The sequence below is a fragment of the Pocillopora damicornis genome, chromosome 6 (genome assembly GCF_964200805.1).
Source record: "Pocillopora damicornis chromosome 6, jaPocDami1.2, whole genome shotgun sequence".
Taxonomy (NCBI): domain Eukaryota; kingdom Metazoa; phylum Cnidaria; class Anthozoa; order Scleractinia; family Pocilloporidae; genus Pocillopora; species Pocillopora damicornis.
This window is the reverse complement of record NC_142675.1, coordinates 16,215,001-16,231,465: the sequence shown is the minus strand read 5'-3', so window position 1 is coordinate 16,231,465 and position 16,465 is coordinate 16,215,001. Positions and strand designations below refer to the sequence as shown.

The window sequence follows — 16,465 nt, the reverse complement described above, 5'->3', positions numbered from 1 at the left end:
TTTCTTGATCCAACACTAATTGTTCAGAATTAATATTAGAATAAATGTATCAGACAGTAAGGAGAATTACAAGTAAGATCTTGGGAGTGATAGGGTTAAGACAACTTGAGAGATTACTTACACCATAAGGTGACTAATGAGCACTTATAAAAATCTTAGATTCTAGGACTGCAATGGAAGTTCCAACCATTATTCATGCCTGAGTTTGGAGGTAAGAGAGATAAATATGCAACTGTGTAAGAAGCAACTAAAAATCCGAAAAAAAAAAACAAACACCATGAAATGGGTGGGATAAATTTCAAAGGAGACTTTTCTTTTTAATCAGATTAAAAGGAAAACAAAATTTAATCAACAGGGAGGCTTGAGCTTTGGAGCAATTTGTACCCACGAAGGCAGAAAAAAAAAAAGGTAGATTAATGTCAGTATCTGAGCAACCACACACTGAAGCATCCCCCAACCTAACAACAGTCAACCGTTAAGAAGTTAGGGTTAATGTTGGATTAGTGGATTAGGGGAGGGCTTGGTGTGCAGTTGCTAAGACACTGATATTGATCCAAAATGACAATAACCAGAGTGGGTTGTTTGATCATGAGAACCAGTGAAAGCTCTTTATTGTAAAAGATATAGTTCAAATATTCAACCCTGGCAAATAAATAATGGTTTGACTTCTTTCAGTATAGTTTTGTTGATGTGCTATTTGCAACACAATGAAACCTGTATCAAGAAGTATTTATGTGACTCATGCTGTTGTCTGCTTAATAAGGAGTCTAGGTAATAGCACTTTGCAGTACCAATAACATAATTATTGCATTTATTGTGTGACCAGCTTTACGCATCTCTCTTTCCAGACATCTTTGACCCTTAACTTCAGCTATATTAACAAACATGATACAAAAATAAACTATTTTCAAACCCATTTTTAATAATAAATTTAACAGTTTAGTGACTTGTGCAAACTGATTGTAATTTCCTAAGATAATTATTACAAGGCAAGCCAAGCAGATAAACAGAACCACTGAGGAACTCTTAAGAGATGAGCTACACCCATCACATGGGGTAAGAACTGTCAAAATGTTTCAGTTTTCATAGGATTCCTATTCAGATTTTTAGGAGAGCAATTTGCTTACTAGTATCACAATTGCACTTTCATTTGGAAGAATAACAGCCTTAAAAATAAACTAGCTTTTTCCTTTTCCTCACTTATTAAAAATAAAATACAATCACTTCATGCTCCACTGATAATTGAAATAATTTGTGTATCTCTAACAACTCTCAGTAAAACAAAAATATCAACAGGACAAAAACCAAAAATAACATTGTTCATGAGCAATAAAGGGTGCAGAGAAGAACTATCACTTTCTGCCTTTCTGTGTCTTCTGATATTGTGCCTGTGCAGTTCTGTGCAAAATAAACAAAAGTAAACAACAAAAAAGTGAAGCAAAACAACAAATAAAATGTGCCAGATCTTGTAGCTAATGAAATCCGTCCTACTGAACAACACAGAAGTGTAATCCCAATGAAGCCAGACTCAGAAAGTCTTTGTTCGAAGATGTTTCAGTTTCCTGGTGTGAGTGATGTTTGAAATAAAAATAATGAAGAATCAAATAATGTTAACATAAACAAACAAAAACAAAAGAAATAATAAATAATGTTGCCCAGTTATCTGACTATAAAGAAAACAAATTATTTTACATCTTAATGTTCAGTCATGTTTACCTAATAAGAAGTTGCGGCATCTGTAAGATACTTTAAGTAAAAGATACAGTGTTTAAAAGCAGTTTTAAAAGGAGGGTTAAGCCTCTTGTTTAGCAGAAATCTTGGAGACAAGATGAATACAAGTTGATAATAAATAATTTTTAATAATCGGTTTTAATAAATAATCTATGAAGTTCTTACTTTCAAAGTTAAGAGTTAGCCAAACAACACAATTATCCTCTGTTAATTGTAGAGGTTAAGGGTCTAATGATAACATTCTCACACACAAATTAATTAGAAAAGGTTGCCCATCACTTGATTACATTGTAATGCAATGGAAAAACAACAAGTTGCACTAAGAAATTACTATTTGTTGTTTATGTTTTAATAAGTAAGATGATAAGATTTGTGAAGCACATGTTACAATGTATATCCCCAAGTAAACAAGGATAAAATAGATTCATTAACATTTGGTACTGATCTCATAAGAAACTGAAATTTGTCTAATTTTTTAAATTTTTATGTTAGATTAAGATGATAAGTTGTGCCTTGAAGAAGTGTCAACAAGATAGATTCATCACTTTGAACTGAAAAGAGGATTACACATGTCAATAAAAAGCCAAAAAACAATGGCAAAACAAAACAAAACAGAATAGGGTTTTAAGAAAGTGAAAAGAACTGAATTTCATTAACTATTTCTCTTGATTGTTTATTGTGTGAATAAACTTTTTCTTGACACCTTGAACTGGGAATGTTAAGTTTTAAATGAACAGTGCTTCAAGTTTGTCTAAGGAATGTTAGAACTGTGTGAAGAAACCTAGATGGCCAGGACTTTTCTGCAAGTTTGCACCTGGAATAGGCCATTTCTAAGAAGACTCAAATCTTCAATTAATATGAAAATTATTTGTTGTTCTCAAGCAAACACAAATAACCAATGACTTACTTTGAAGCATCCTCAACATCCATGAGAAGAGAATCTTGTCTAAGATGAAGAGCATCTCTGTTCATTAACTCAGTTACCAGCACTTCATTTTGAGCTATGAAGCAAACATCAAAATAATTAAAACAAAAGTGCACCACAGTTTTTTCAAAAACTAAAGAAGACACTCATAATTTTATTTGAAACATGAACTGACTCAAAACCAATAAAATAAAAAAACCTTGTTTTAGCAAAGAAAATTAAATGTTTGCGACCGAAGACTTGTAGCATACAAATAAAAAAAAGAAACCTCAACATAACCTTTTAAACCCCACAAGTGACCAGCATCTAATTTCTCCTTACAGTAATGCCGCTGAATCAGTCATTAAGATCATGAGAACAAAGAAAATGATCACCAATCTAAGAAGATTTGATTGTTAACCCTTTCACTCCCACAAGTGACCAAGACAGAAGTTCTCCTTACAATATCAATACAATATCAAGCAGGTAGGTGATGAGAATAGAGAAGAATATCAATTATGGGATTATTAGCTGATCCAATACCAAATTCCCTAAGCTAACGTCATAAGAATTGTATGGCAGACAGTAAGGAGAATTACTAATTAGATCTCAGGAGTAAAAGGGTTAAATGGATTCTCCTTGTCAGTACCAAAGGGAATGTATACAGAAAAGTATGGAGAAGATTAATACTAATGTAAGGGTGTAAAGAGTTAAGAAATCTGTTATTCCAGTTCAAGTCTGCATCACTCAACATCTGTGATTAAGCTCAATATCAAACATTTTCAATTCATGCATTGACAACACTTGAGTCCTAGAATTTTCCACATCACTTTACCTTCAATCAGTTGACTCATATTTTTCTGGAGTGCTTGCAGTTCTTCCAAATTTAGTTCTTGTAACCTCTCTTCAGTCCATCCAAGCATTACATTTGCATAATTTTCCTGTTTTTCATTTTCACTGTCCTGCTTTCTCAGTTCTATCAACACTTTCTCAGATTCCTCCTGAGATATTTCATGTCTTTCCAGTGTTTCTGGTCTAACTGTTTTAATACTAAAGGACTCCGATGCCTCATCATCACCTGCCACGCAACCCGAATCTCGTTTTTCTTCATCTGAAACATCCTGTTTTTCAATAATATACTCTTTTATGACACAGCCATCTTCATCCCCTTCAACGTCACTTAGGAGCGTATCGTCAACAAAGCATATTTGCAAATCATTTGGTTTTAAGGAAAAGTGTTTTAGCCTTCCATTGGATGTGTCTGGTAGCTCACTGCTTTCGAAGTCCTGTGTTTCACCCTCTGAAGTGAGACATGATTCTATTGATTCCCAGTCAGTTGTTGGTGATGGCAACTCAGCTGGCGAGCTGACAGAATCCATTCCAGGTAGTTCATCATTAAATGTGTCTCTTTCCAAGACATGATTGCCATCATATAAAACATGTCTATGAGGTCCATGTTCTTGAGTATTTCTTAAATTTTCCTCTTCTACCTGTTCAAGGCTGTCATTGAAAACATCCGAAAGATTATCATCATCGCAAAAAGAAGCATTGTCTGCACTCTTCATAAATGGGTTTGTCCTTATATGTAAACTTCCCATGTCTGGAGTGGAAAAAAACGGTTGTGATGCCGCATCAAAACCTGGCATGTCGTGTGAGTTTGTGGTCCCTTGTCCGACAATGATCTGATCTTGAGATTGTTTCTTATGTTGTCTCCAGGCTCTTTGGATGCTTCAACAAATTAAAATGAGTAGAAATAAGAAAGATGGCACCCTCTAATTTTTCCTAACCTCACTGTAAACATCGATAGTTTCCTGATAGTTTTTTCTTAACTCTTTAACCCCTAAGGGTGACCATAGCATCTGATTTCTCCTACAAGCATCACCCTTGAATCAAACATTAAGGTAAAAAAAAAAAGGAGATGATCATGAACAAAAGAAGCCCTTGATTGTTAAACAAATCCTCCTTGTCAACATGTTAAGAAATACATAGAGAACATTATGAAGAAAATGCATACTCATTTAAGGTGTAAAAGGTTAATAACTATAACAGTTGCATTTAGCCCTTTAAGTGCAGCTGCATTTGTTAAATTTTCCCCTGGCCACTAAAATGAGGCACTTATTTAGGGGAAGCAATTCTTTGGGGGGGGGGGGCATTTATAGAAAATCATGATATTAAAAGAACTGATAACAAGAAAGTATTAACAGTTAAGACAATTGCATCTTACAGAGTCATTACATGTCACTGTAAGTTTGAGTGGAAGAATTATGCACTAGCCCTTAACACTAGTTTACTTCATATATTCAAAATTCAAAAGTCACTGCCCCTTTAACGACCCAAATCCAAGACTTTAAAGGAAGAGAACAAAAGCTGCTTTGAGCTGAAAAAATGTTTCTCTGGGAAAATTGAATTTCAGTATGCGCATAACAATTTGAAATAATTATATTTACTCTTCATACAAGAAAAAATTTATTATAACTTAGGACATCAGATTTAGGTGATAAAAACTTAAAAGAATGCAACTCACGTTATAACATCACATTCAATTCCTCGCCGGAGGTTTTTGCGCAAACAGGTATTTTCTTCCATTTCAAGGTTCAAGCGATAGCTGTTAAAATAAAAGTAAAAAACATTATGAAGAAATTTGACTGTTTCTGTACAGAAAAATTCATTAATGAGAACAGTGACTTAAAATTAAATATATTCACATGTCTGGACATGACAAAGTGTGAAACACCACATACCAGTATTACAAATAAAATCTTGCTTTCAATCTATCACCATAAACTCAGCCCATGTTATTTTTGGCATTTTGTGGTTGATTAAAAAAAAATTACCCTCTGTGTTTTGTTTTATTCTATAACCCTTACATGCATTATAATTTCAAGTTTGATACATCAAAATGTTAATAATAAAATTGACACTGTATGGTTTTGAAACGGGAAAATTTTCAATTATTTTTTTAACATAAAAGCCCCAGACAAAACGGTCAAAAAAATTTTCACTGTACTATTTTTGGATGTGATGTAATATTCCCTTTATATTTTCAACAATTTACAACTCAGTTCAGAGTCAGGTCCTACACAAAACACGACTTTCAAATTGCTGTCTTGAAGCAACTCATAAAATCACCTTTTTTGAAGGACAGCCAGCTTAAAAAATCTAGAAAGTTATTTCCAAATAAGGGCATGTTATTCTTATCTTGTACAATATCAAAAATTCTACACATCTTCCTCAATGATATTCTGCCAATAAAAGGAGATTTTAATACAAAATATCAAAAAGCTTAAGGAAAAAATCCTTCTCATACTAAAAATGAAGACAAAAAAAAGACTCAAATTAGGTTTGGAGTGAACCAAAATTCAAAGTTTTAACTTGAGAAATACAGTGCACATTTTAATGCACTAACATTAGTATTGAGCTATAAAATCTGAATTCATGGACTTTTTTAGTCACATTAATTGTAAACAAATTGGAATCCAGCTTTGCTACCAGTGGGATTATGCAGATTTGAACTTATGACGCAGCAAATTTGAAAGATCTACCATATATAGTTAGAAAAAACTCTGCAATGTTAATCTTATTAGCAACTTAACAACATTTCCTACAAAACATGGATAAGAACACACATGAAAAATATGCTCTCTAATGGATAGCCTTAAAATCATAAATTCAATCAGTTTCATTGTGTCTACAGCATATTTACTGTGAGCCATAATATCATTATAGTCTTCCCTCCAATAAAATACCACAGGAGAAAAATTGCAGATATAAAATATTTCTCCTTCCTTAAAAATTCTGTATCATAACGAAGGTAGCAATTTAACAAAAAATCTATTTTTGGTCATTTAAAGAACATCTGAATCAAAATGTGATAATATACGTTTGAATAACCCTGCAGACATATCCATCCATGGCCTTGTGTTTAAAGATAAATTTGTACAATGAACTATTAACCATTGAAAAGAGATGGTGAAATCATCCATTCTACTCACTTTTCCACCAAAATTTCTCCTTCTTCCACTTGCTCTCTCATTTTTGCTTCTCTTTCTTCTTCCTCCTACAGTTATCACAGAGAACAACATCCATCAAATACAGCAAAACAAAATTCAATTCCAATTTAAATTAGCTGCCACAGTCTTTATGAGAAAACTGAACAAAATAAACTAAAGGATATTCCAACCTGAACAAACACTCAGGAGATGTCTGAATCAATTCTAGTTAGAGGGCTTATCAGTCAGAAATTACCACAGGGTAATTGTTTTCTTAGATTATCTGTGACATTTCAGTTAAAGTTTTCACAATCCTCAGACTGAATATAATTTGTATAAAACTGTTGAATAAAATTTGCAAGTTAAAGTGAATAAGCAATGGCTATATGGCATAATAATGTACAATCCTCATTTGTTTATTCAACAGATAGAGCTAAAATTTAAACAACATCCCTGTCTTAAGGAGTAGGAGGCTTTATTATTGCCTATTAAAAAATATTTGAAAATGACCAAGAGCAAGATTCTGTGCAAGCTTGAAATCTTATCATTTTCCTTCAATTTTCAAAAGTGATCTTTATCTCTTTAAAGTACATGTATAAACACATCACAGGAACATTAGTAGGATGCATATAATTTGAATAATCATCACTCATAGTACACATGATGGCCACTTAACTATTAGCTTAATACTGAATTTACCATGCATTTCAAGCAAAAAAAAGCACTGAATTGTAAACTTAACTATTTCATAAAAGTAATTTCTGAAATTAATCCTTTCACTCCCAAGATCTCACTGGCAATTCTCCTTAACATCTGCTGTAAAATTCTTATGATTTTAGTTTTAAGAATTTGGTATTGAATCAATTATTAATCCCCTGGTTGATGTTTTTCTTTATTTTCATTTCTCGTCTCCTTGATCTTGTATTGATAATGTGTGAAAAATTTTTCTGTGTTGGTCAGTTACTTCTGGGAGCTTTAAGGATTAAAAGGGTGCCTCAGAGAACTTCGCAAGACCAATGGCAGATCACTTGACAACATTGCTATAATTGTACAGCCAAGCAGAACTGTACTTTTGACATATTTGTGTTTTTAACCAACCTTGATGAATCTTTCATAGAGCAGCTGAACAAAGAGCTTTCTGGCTAAATATCCTCTAAAATAAGCTTGAATACTAATTGCTGCGGCTTCCTCTACTGTCACTTCATTTGGCTGAGATTAAAAAGAAATAAATAACAGTGAAAATCAAAAGACAAAATTTATGATTTAAAATTGGGGAATTTATTGTTTGGAGCTCGGACTCTTAATATGAACGGTGTGACTTGTATTAGGAAAGTTCTAACCTTCCCAAACAAATAAAATTTATCAAAAATAAACCATGAGTATAGGATGTGTACTTCTTTGGGCTTAAAAAAAATTGACTACTTTGTGTGATCTCTTCCAATCCTTTTTTCAATTGATGTTTCATGTCCCACAATTACATTCTGAATTAAAACACCTAGAAACTTCCATCAACTGATTTTGCGGAACTGCCACGACACCCTGTCAACACAAGACCCAGCTAACAGAACAAGCTTTGTATGTTTCTTTGCAGTACTTTTTGAAACATTTACTTAATTTGAGAATACATCCAAGAAGATGATAAAGATTTTTCCCATAATTAGATGTACCCACTGCTGTTCATTTTTCAAACATGTCTCTCAGCTTCAAAACATAGATATCCTAAGGAAAACTGGATGTGTTGACATAGTCCTGGCACCTCCAGACATTTTGTCTGCATTGTAAGGATTTGTCTGCAGAGCTATGACTTCTAGTAGTCATACAATAACAAACCCAAAAGTCATCAACCACAACTTAAATTGATTTTTACATCATCGATAAGAATTTCTCAAAACCACTTTTAATTTAAGCCACCACAAAAAATAACAAATTTACTTTTCTCAAAGGATGATTCCTCTAAAAGTTACAAAAAATGATCAAGGAGATGTAGTAGTTACAATTCAGCTAAAAACATTAATGTATTTTTCTTAAAGCTTGTTCAGAAGTAAAAAGGCAATGCCCAGTACAGTAGTTCAAGTCACTACAAATCTACACCAAATTGCCGTAAAGATGTCATAAAAAATCAAAATAGAAAAATAAGAAAAAGCCAAATTCAAGTTAGTTAGCATATAGCATACGGCACTAGCATGAATTTTATTTTTATTTTTTTGGAACTTGTACATAGAATAAGAGAGATGGTAAGTTTTGGGCTCGGAAAAAAAATAGAGAAAGATGTTTTTGATCTTGTCACGAGCTTGGGACAAAGAAAAAAATTCTGAGTCCCCATAAGGAATTGAGCCTCAGACCAGAATCTAAAGGTCTGAGGTTTGATTCCTCATGGGGACTCAGAATTTTTTTTCTTTGTCCCACGCTTGTGACAAGATGAAAAACATCTTTCTCTATTTTTGGAACTTCTTGAAAATTCTAACCCAACATCTAAGACTCTCAAGAAGTTTAAAATTATTTTTTAGTGGAAATTATGTGAGAATTGTTTGGCTGCCAGGCATGTAGTCTAGCTAGAGGGTATTTCAATATGCTAATTTCTATTTGGTTTTTTCCTTTTCAGTTTTATGCATTTGCTTTTTTCTATAACAATGTTATTGCATTTAGGTCTATCTGAAAAATAGCAGGAGGAGAAAAAGCAGTAGAAATATTTCCACTTACCAGAGGTAACACTTTTTTCGCTAGCATTGGATTTATTGCCTGTTGAGATCAAGCAAATTAAGAATTTCATAAATACATATCCCTCACGTGTAGTGATGAAAAGACACTCACACTTAGCCCTTTCACTCCTAAGATCTTATTAGTAATTCTCCCTACTGTCTGCCATACAATTCTTACAATGCTACTTTGGAGAACTTGGTACTGGATCAACTGATAATCCCTAATTGATATTTCACTTTATTCTCATTACTTGTCTGCTTGACTCTGCATAAGTATTGTAGGGAGAAATTCAGTCTTGGTCACTCATAAGAGTTCAATGGTTAAGACAAGCATTCATAAAAACTAAAGGTAATCAGTGTGTTCCAGTGAGAGTTCAACAATCTACAATTTTTTTTGGATCCTAAAATCCCTATAAGTGATGTTTCACCCTTAAGTTTGTATTTCCTAGTTTCAAGTTGATCAGACGATCAGCTTAGATCTTACTGATTGTGAAACAATTTTTTCAGAAGAAACTAATTGCATATCGGTTTTCATTCAGTTACTGATGTAAAATTAAATTAGAAGAGGTGTTCAGAGATATACATGTGTGTACTGCGATAAGTTAGAAACATGCCACAAATACCTCGCATTAAAAGTTTAAAAGAAGGCATCAAATTCTAGCCACAATCTTAGATTGTCATTAAGATACTTGCAAGAAAATACATTATCAGAAAACAACAGCACAGTACATGAACTTCCCATTAGTGATGAATCTGTGCAAACAGATTGATTAAAAAAATTCATTGTTGTATTAGGAAAAATAAACAAAATATAGTACTTTCACTTCCCTTTGAACTCAAATTCTAAATGAAGGTGATTTAAATATTTGCCCATTTAATCAGCTATCTCTTGAAGCTGACTAAATGATTTGTTTGAATGGTATCACATGAAGTCTTTACAGACCAGAGAGAATATGAAAACATGGGTGGCATGCAAAAAGTCCTACTAAATACACAGCTCTTGACCATCTAACCTCTTAGATTTTATATCATGTCTGAGTATTCATTACACATAAGATATAAGAAAATTGTTGACTATGCAGAATTTTCTGTGTATGTTTTGATATCCAGAGCTGTTTTTAGTCAAGAAAAATGGAGCATTCTTTTTCATTTTAAACTACTCTTTGACTAATACTCTTCTTGATGAAAACCCTGTCTAAGCAGACACAAAGAGCAAAAAAACAGTAATCTTGAAATCATGAGCTATTTTAATCCCCTAAATCCAAGAGCTTACACTGATATCTTCCAAACTTATCTCCCAAACTTGATTCCTGCAGAGTCCAACTTGTTGCTCAAGAAAATTTAAAACAAGACTAAAATATCTGACTCACTTTTCACTGTCATTAAATTTGAAATTCCTGGAAGTACGGCAAACTGCCAGTTATTCATCATTCAAAGTCCTATTTTTGTACACTCTCTAGCACTCCTGGAGGTCACTATCTCAAACCATTTTCAATTATTAAGCTCTTCACGGTGATTTCCAAGGGATTCACAATTTATTGACAGGTTGTTTAAAACTAACACCCCAACAAAGCTGATGTTGAGATAAGACAATAGACCTCAGGTTTCCTTGAAACTTTTCCCTGATTAAATTCTCAATAACAGCACATATGATTTTGCAATTCTTGTTTTTTTCCATTAAATCAACTTTCAGTTAGAAGATTCTAGGAACATTAACAATATGTTTTTAGGTAATGGCTGTTACCGTTGAGAAATGGAAAAGAACTTCTATTTAATGCCTCCAAAATAATATCAGACACATGGAAAATTGACATCTGGGGATTTATGTTTGTTTAATCAAATCCGCCTTTATGACACTTCATTTATACACTGACATGGAAAACAGAAGAATTTTCCATCGCAGGCTATTATCACGAAGGGAATCTTAACATCGTACTCGTAGCAACTCAATGAAAAAGGCCCGTCATACTATCTTCGGCTCCGACAGATTTTCTATGTAGAATCTAGCAATACGCTCATAACACGGCATTCCTGTGTTATGATTTCAAGTGCGTACCTAAATTTCCGTTGCATCACGCGCCCGAGAGATGATCAGTTCGTGCAGAACAAGTTAAAACCCTAAATCGACTTTCAACAGAAACGCCAAACCACAATATTACTGCCTCTACAGCTGTTTCCTGCCAGGGAAACTGAAACACTGATGAATGAGTAATACTTGTGGATAAACACTAAACCCTGAACTACAACTCAATCGATCAATCGAAATGTCTTGTGAAATAAAAGCACTTCCAATTGTACAACCCTTAAATGAAGTTTGGTCTTACCGCCATCGCAGCTCGAGTTCGATCGTAAGAGTTTTTCTTTATGGCACCCATGTCCAATCCTTTTAGGGAACTGTCTATTTGAGAATCCAGTAAGTCTGGCAACATATTGCCATCACAATCGTAGACGCTTGTATCTTGGTAACTCGATTCATTGTCGTAATAACAGTGATCGTCGCCATTCACACTTGCCGTAGATGAACGTAGGTGGCGATCCATCGAGAACGTCCCTCAAAAATCGTTCGCTGAGAGCTATCAACATGGAGAAAATCTTACGAAATACCACGTCGGCTTGGCACACAGCACTGTCATACGGCGTTATCGGATTGCGGCGGCGATATTTAAGGACGGCAAACAGACAACTTCGCTGAAGTATCACTCACACTTTGCTTCGAAGCCCACCCTTACGACGTCACTTCCTTTTCATATCATGTTGCCCACAAAGATACGGGGATTTTTAGCCGCCGTTTCTCATCCAGAGAAATATTTCTCGAACCACACTTTAACGAAAACGAACACACGCTTTCGAAAGCTCTCCGACAATCCCGTAACCGCGTTATATTCGCTTCTCTTGTCGTTATGATATGTAAATTTGTGTACTGGAATCGACGCCTGGCAGCCTGGCAAATAAAATTTGATTTAGCACAAATGGCGCACAATTTTCCCAGATAGTCTGCTGGTAAACTACACTGGGGGCTCAATGATCTCATTGTTCGACCAAGTGCCTCTCTGTAGAACCCTGTAGGTGCTCGTAGAAAGGTTCATGAAAAATAATGTTGCGAGTAAAAAAATTAATAATCATGGATACGTAAAGTGCATTCGATCTAGCTTAAGAATGCATATTCATGTCTCGTGTATAATCAAATCTTCCAACATCGAATGCTGGCGTGACCCACAGTTCTGATTTGTGGTAACTCATTTCGTTCTATCAAATGGCTGCAAATTGTCTACTTACCTTCCCATTGCATCCAAACCGATGGGAGTCAACTCGCGGGACCACGATTTAAAGCGCTCGCATTTCACCTACTTAAGTGGTCAGTCAGTTCCCCTTAGTACTCTACTCGCGCGCTGATTGGCGAGGTCGAAAGTGCCGTACCAAGTACTATTTACCTCCGGGCAGCCGATGAGACAAATTCGCCTGTCAAGAGCTTAGATTTCCAGAAATTTAAGGCATTTTTACAGAAATATACTCATTTTTGGGTTTTTGAGTGGTATATTCTCAAACAATTATTCACCACAGTGTCAGTGAAAGTAGTAGATATTCACCCTCACTTCGTTGAATAATTGCTAATTAGAAAGGGGTGGAACAACGAAGGAAGAGGAAATCCAGGATGACGCTCAAACCCCTAAAATGCTTAGCATCCAGAGAAAGGCAACACGAATAGTATGCGTTTTCCTAACGTCGAACGCAACATGAAATTGATGGAAAATTTATGAAGAAGAAGGTTCCATTCAAGGAAGAAGACCTTGAACCGGAGGCTGAAAGCCCGTCTTCGGAGGAAATTGAAATCGCGAGCGACAGGGTCTGGAAAACGAAATGGATTTCGGGTTTTAGCCCTGATTGATGTACACTGACTGATCACATATAAGCGAAGAGTAATGGTGATGGCAACAATCACTTTGCTGAGCATCATCGACTTACGAACCACACTTTTGACTAGGACTCTGTATAATGCCTGACATACAGCATGCTCTAACTGTTTTCAAGGACTGACTCTGGAAAGCTGGTTCAATTACTTAGAACAGAATTCCCCCCAACAGATGTCATCAACTACCGGCACCATACAAACGCAGTTGTTAAGTTCATTTACAGAACACCTTAATATCAAAATCCTTACAATTTTTCTGAAGTTATTCCATAGTGGATTACAAAGCAACGAACTTTACTTTTGGGCATCAAATCGTTTTGCTGGTTATAAGGAACACTTCAGTGGTTTCTTTTGTCTTGTTTTCGTCTTTCGCATATGCCTTATACGATCGATACGATGCTCAGATAAGGCCGTAAGGAACGTTACAAGCCAAAATACCCGAAAAGGTAATTTTTTTCTCATTCCTCGGGAACTCGGAAAATACTACGCAACTCGCTAAATGTGCGTGTGTATTTTAGGCTACTCCATCGACAGATTGTATATATACAGTATTAAAAAGTCATTGAAAGGTTTTTGTGTATTAAATGAAGTAATATCATCCAAAGAGTGCAGTTTAACCACGTCCATGTTTGGGCAAATAAAACATTCCCCAAAGGAAAAAAAAAACAACAGCTAATTAAACTAGAAAAAGCCTAAAGAAGTTGTTTGAATTTTTTTACCATAATTTGTTCCTTTCTTTTTTGGGCAGGCAACGAACAGAATTCCTTGCATTGTAAAAAATCTCAATAAGACTCTCTCGAAAACTAGAAAGAAAAGTCGAGGAGTCTGGGACCGACTTGTCTCGCGCAAGTGCGTCATAAACTGAAACTGTGACGTCAAAATATCATTTCGCTCTGTTTCTCGGATCGAAGCCGTGCGTTTTTTTGTGTGAGAGGAAAAACGTGTGGTAACAATGGGAAAGATTGTGATTTTGATTACTGTGATGGCAATTTTGCTTCAATTAACAGCGCTTACATATGCTAGAAAACACGAAGGTAAGTTCCAGCGCTGTTCTCAAATGTTTCAAAGGCGTTACTTTTTTCTTGCAGACGACAATTCGGAACAGAAAATGTGTGAAAGAATCCTCACTTTCATTTCCGTAAAACGTTTCCCAATGACTTACGGTGCTATCAGGTTTCATTTGCTTCAAAAGAGACTGTTCAACAGCGTAGCCACGAGAAGTAAATTCTTCCGCGAATTTTTTGTCAATTCTTTGTTGTCTAATGATTCCAGTTATTTCATCACGTAAAGTTTGGTTTTTAGTGCTGTTGTTCAAAGTATTCGTAGTTTTTTTGTTCTCGGCGTCGCGTTACGTAATCGTTTATTGTTAGTTACATAAGTTCATTTGCTGTATTCTTTCCTGGTTCAAATAAGTATAAAAGTTAGCATTATTTTCTTGTAAGTTAGTTTTTTTGTGTTTTTTCGGAGTAGCCGTACGGACCTTGTAAGCATTCTAATTTTTCTTATGAATTTTCGCTCTTTTCTATCGCATTTGAACATTTTTAGTCTCTCGAGTTCGTATTTAGTAATTCAGTATTTATCATAAATATTTGTTCTGGTGAATCGTTCGTAATAAAGTACGAATTTATAATTGTAAGAGGAGTGTAATCTACAACCAGTCTCCAAATTGCTAACGGGGCATTTTACAAACTTTTCACACTTTCTCGGGAGAAACAACATTTTTGTGTGGGCATGGCTGCTTCCACCGATTTTAGCCGCGTTTGACCTGGATGTAAACCTTGTGCAGGGCGCGCTTATTTTCCTTGAACCTGTTGAACGCGCGCTTCAACGGTTATTTTTCTAATTACACACACAATTCTTTCTCTACCAAAAACTTTTACGTCCATATATGTATTCCTAATAGGTATGACTGTAAGAAATAGTTGGTAAATAATGATGATGCTGATGGATATATTTTTATTTTGCACGTGAAGATTTTCAAGCCATTGAATGGCAAAAGCTACCGTTCGAAGATTTCAACGAGGACACGTCCGTAGTCGGAACTTGGAACGAAAAGGTTGGTCAGTAGTTTCGGAACAACATCTGCAACTGTAATGAGTTCAGCGGTTGTGGACAGCCCAAGTAATTTTTACTCGACGTACTTCACCGAAATGTATACCGTGCTTGAATTGTAACCAACTTTGTTTCTGATTTGTCATATTCGATTTAAGAAAAATGATCACTGTGATCATCCATGTTTCTTTTACCGACTAACGATCGAATTTCGTAATAACAATCAGTAGGCTGAATGCGAGTTAATATGTCTCTCTTTCCCTCCTCATAGGAATATGTAATAAGGATTCAGGTATTGTCGCTGGATCTGGATATGAAACTGATTTTCCCTGAAGGCTCCAAAGATTTGAACGATCCACCCTTCGGAAACGATCCACCGAACCTTGGAAAGGTATAAATATGACCACTACTCAGAATTTCTTTCTCAATGCAGTTTTCCATCTGCAAATATTGCGTTTCACCAGGATGGTATTTCCTTCTATTTTCTTTGCTATAAGTGTCTTTTCCGAAAAGAGCCAGAGGATATATAGAGTAAGAAACAAACGCAAAATCTTCCTCAGTGATGTATTTTGATTTTTTAACTTAGATATCTATAGTAACCATAAATTTTTCGCCCGTTTTTCTGTTAGATTCTCAAGTGCAAAGAACTACCTGAGTACCCTGGGAACATGACGTGCTCTGAGTACCAAGTATTCAAACGGAAAGAACCAGGACTGATCACGCGGGTGGCAACGATGATAAAAAATACTTGGAGCTTTTTGTTCACAAAAATGGCTAAAATTTGGAAAATCTGTTCTAACGGCGTTGGAACAACAGTTAACAACATTTGGAACGCAATGAAATGGTTATTGAATTTCGCCTGTAAAATTTGGATAAAAATGTTGGACTGGATCGGTGGAATTTGGAAAGGATTGATGGAAAGGGTCGGTATAATCTGGAAAGAACTGAAAGCATTAGCGGAATGGGTTTTTGTAACCATGATGTGGGTAGATGAATATGTGTACGAAAGAAGTTTGTGGTTGATTGAATGGTATTCGAACAATACTAAACGGCTGACGGAGCTGACCTGGAACGGAATGGAATGGATAAGGGATCAAATTGAATGGTTGGTCGGTGTCTCAAAGGAAAATACAACATGGTTAGTTGAGAACGCATGGAGTGGATCGAATCGGTTGGCCGA

At 35.2% G+C, this 16,465-nt stretch overlaps 2 protein-coding genes across 4 annotated transcripts in view; one reads left to right on the top strand and one right to left on the bottom strand.

Annotated features, from left to right (window-relative positions):
* Positions 1-794: 794 nt before the first annotated feature.
* LOC113668791 (uncharacterized) lies at positions 795-12,290 on the bottom strand. Of its 3 annotated transcripts, none has more exons than XM_027184743.2 (8): positions 11,648-12,290; positions 9,325-9,363; positions 7,723-7,833; positions 6,628-6,692; positions 5,160-5,240; positions 3,471-4,363; positions 2,639-2,732; positions 795-2,282 (listed from the first exon to the last, which is right to left on the bottom strand). In XM_027184743.2, exons 1-8 carry the CDS (start codon positions 11,861-11,863, stop codon positions 2,273-2,275), a joined length of 1,509 nt encoding a protein of 502 aa, XP_027040544.2. In that variant the 5' UTR covers positions 11,864-12,290; the 3' UTR covers positions 795-2,272. The 3 variants fall into 3 exon arrangements, with proteins under 3 accessions (XP_027040544.2, XP_027040543.2, XP_027040542.2); XM_027184742.2 differs by having other exon boundaries at positions 795-1,562; XM_027184741.2 differs by having other exon boundaries at positions 795-1,398.
* Positions 12,291-14,118: 1,828 nt separating this feature from the next.
* LOC113668760 (uncharacterized) overlaps positions 14,119-16,465 on the top strand; it is a 3,583-nt gene continuing 1,236 nt past the window's right edge. The window contains exons 1-4 of the mRNA XM_089209260.1: positions 14,119-14,267; positions 15,207-15,289; positions 15,557-15,676; positions 15,915-16,465. The exon at positions 15,915-16,465 is cut by the window's right edge and continues 143 nt beyond it. Coding sequence (XP_089065386.1) covers positions 14,186-14,267; positions 15,207-15,289; positions 15,557-15,676; positions 15,915-16,465 — 836 coding nt within the window. The 5' untranslated portion in view covers positions 14,119-14,185. The remainder of the gene's footprint in view (positions 14,268-15,206; positions 15,290-15,556; positions 15,677-15,914) is intronic.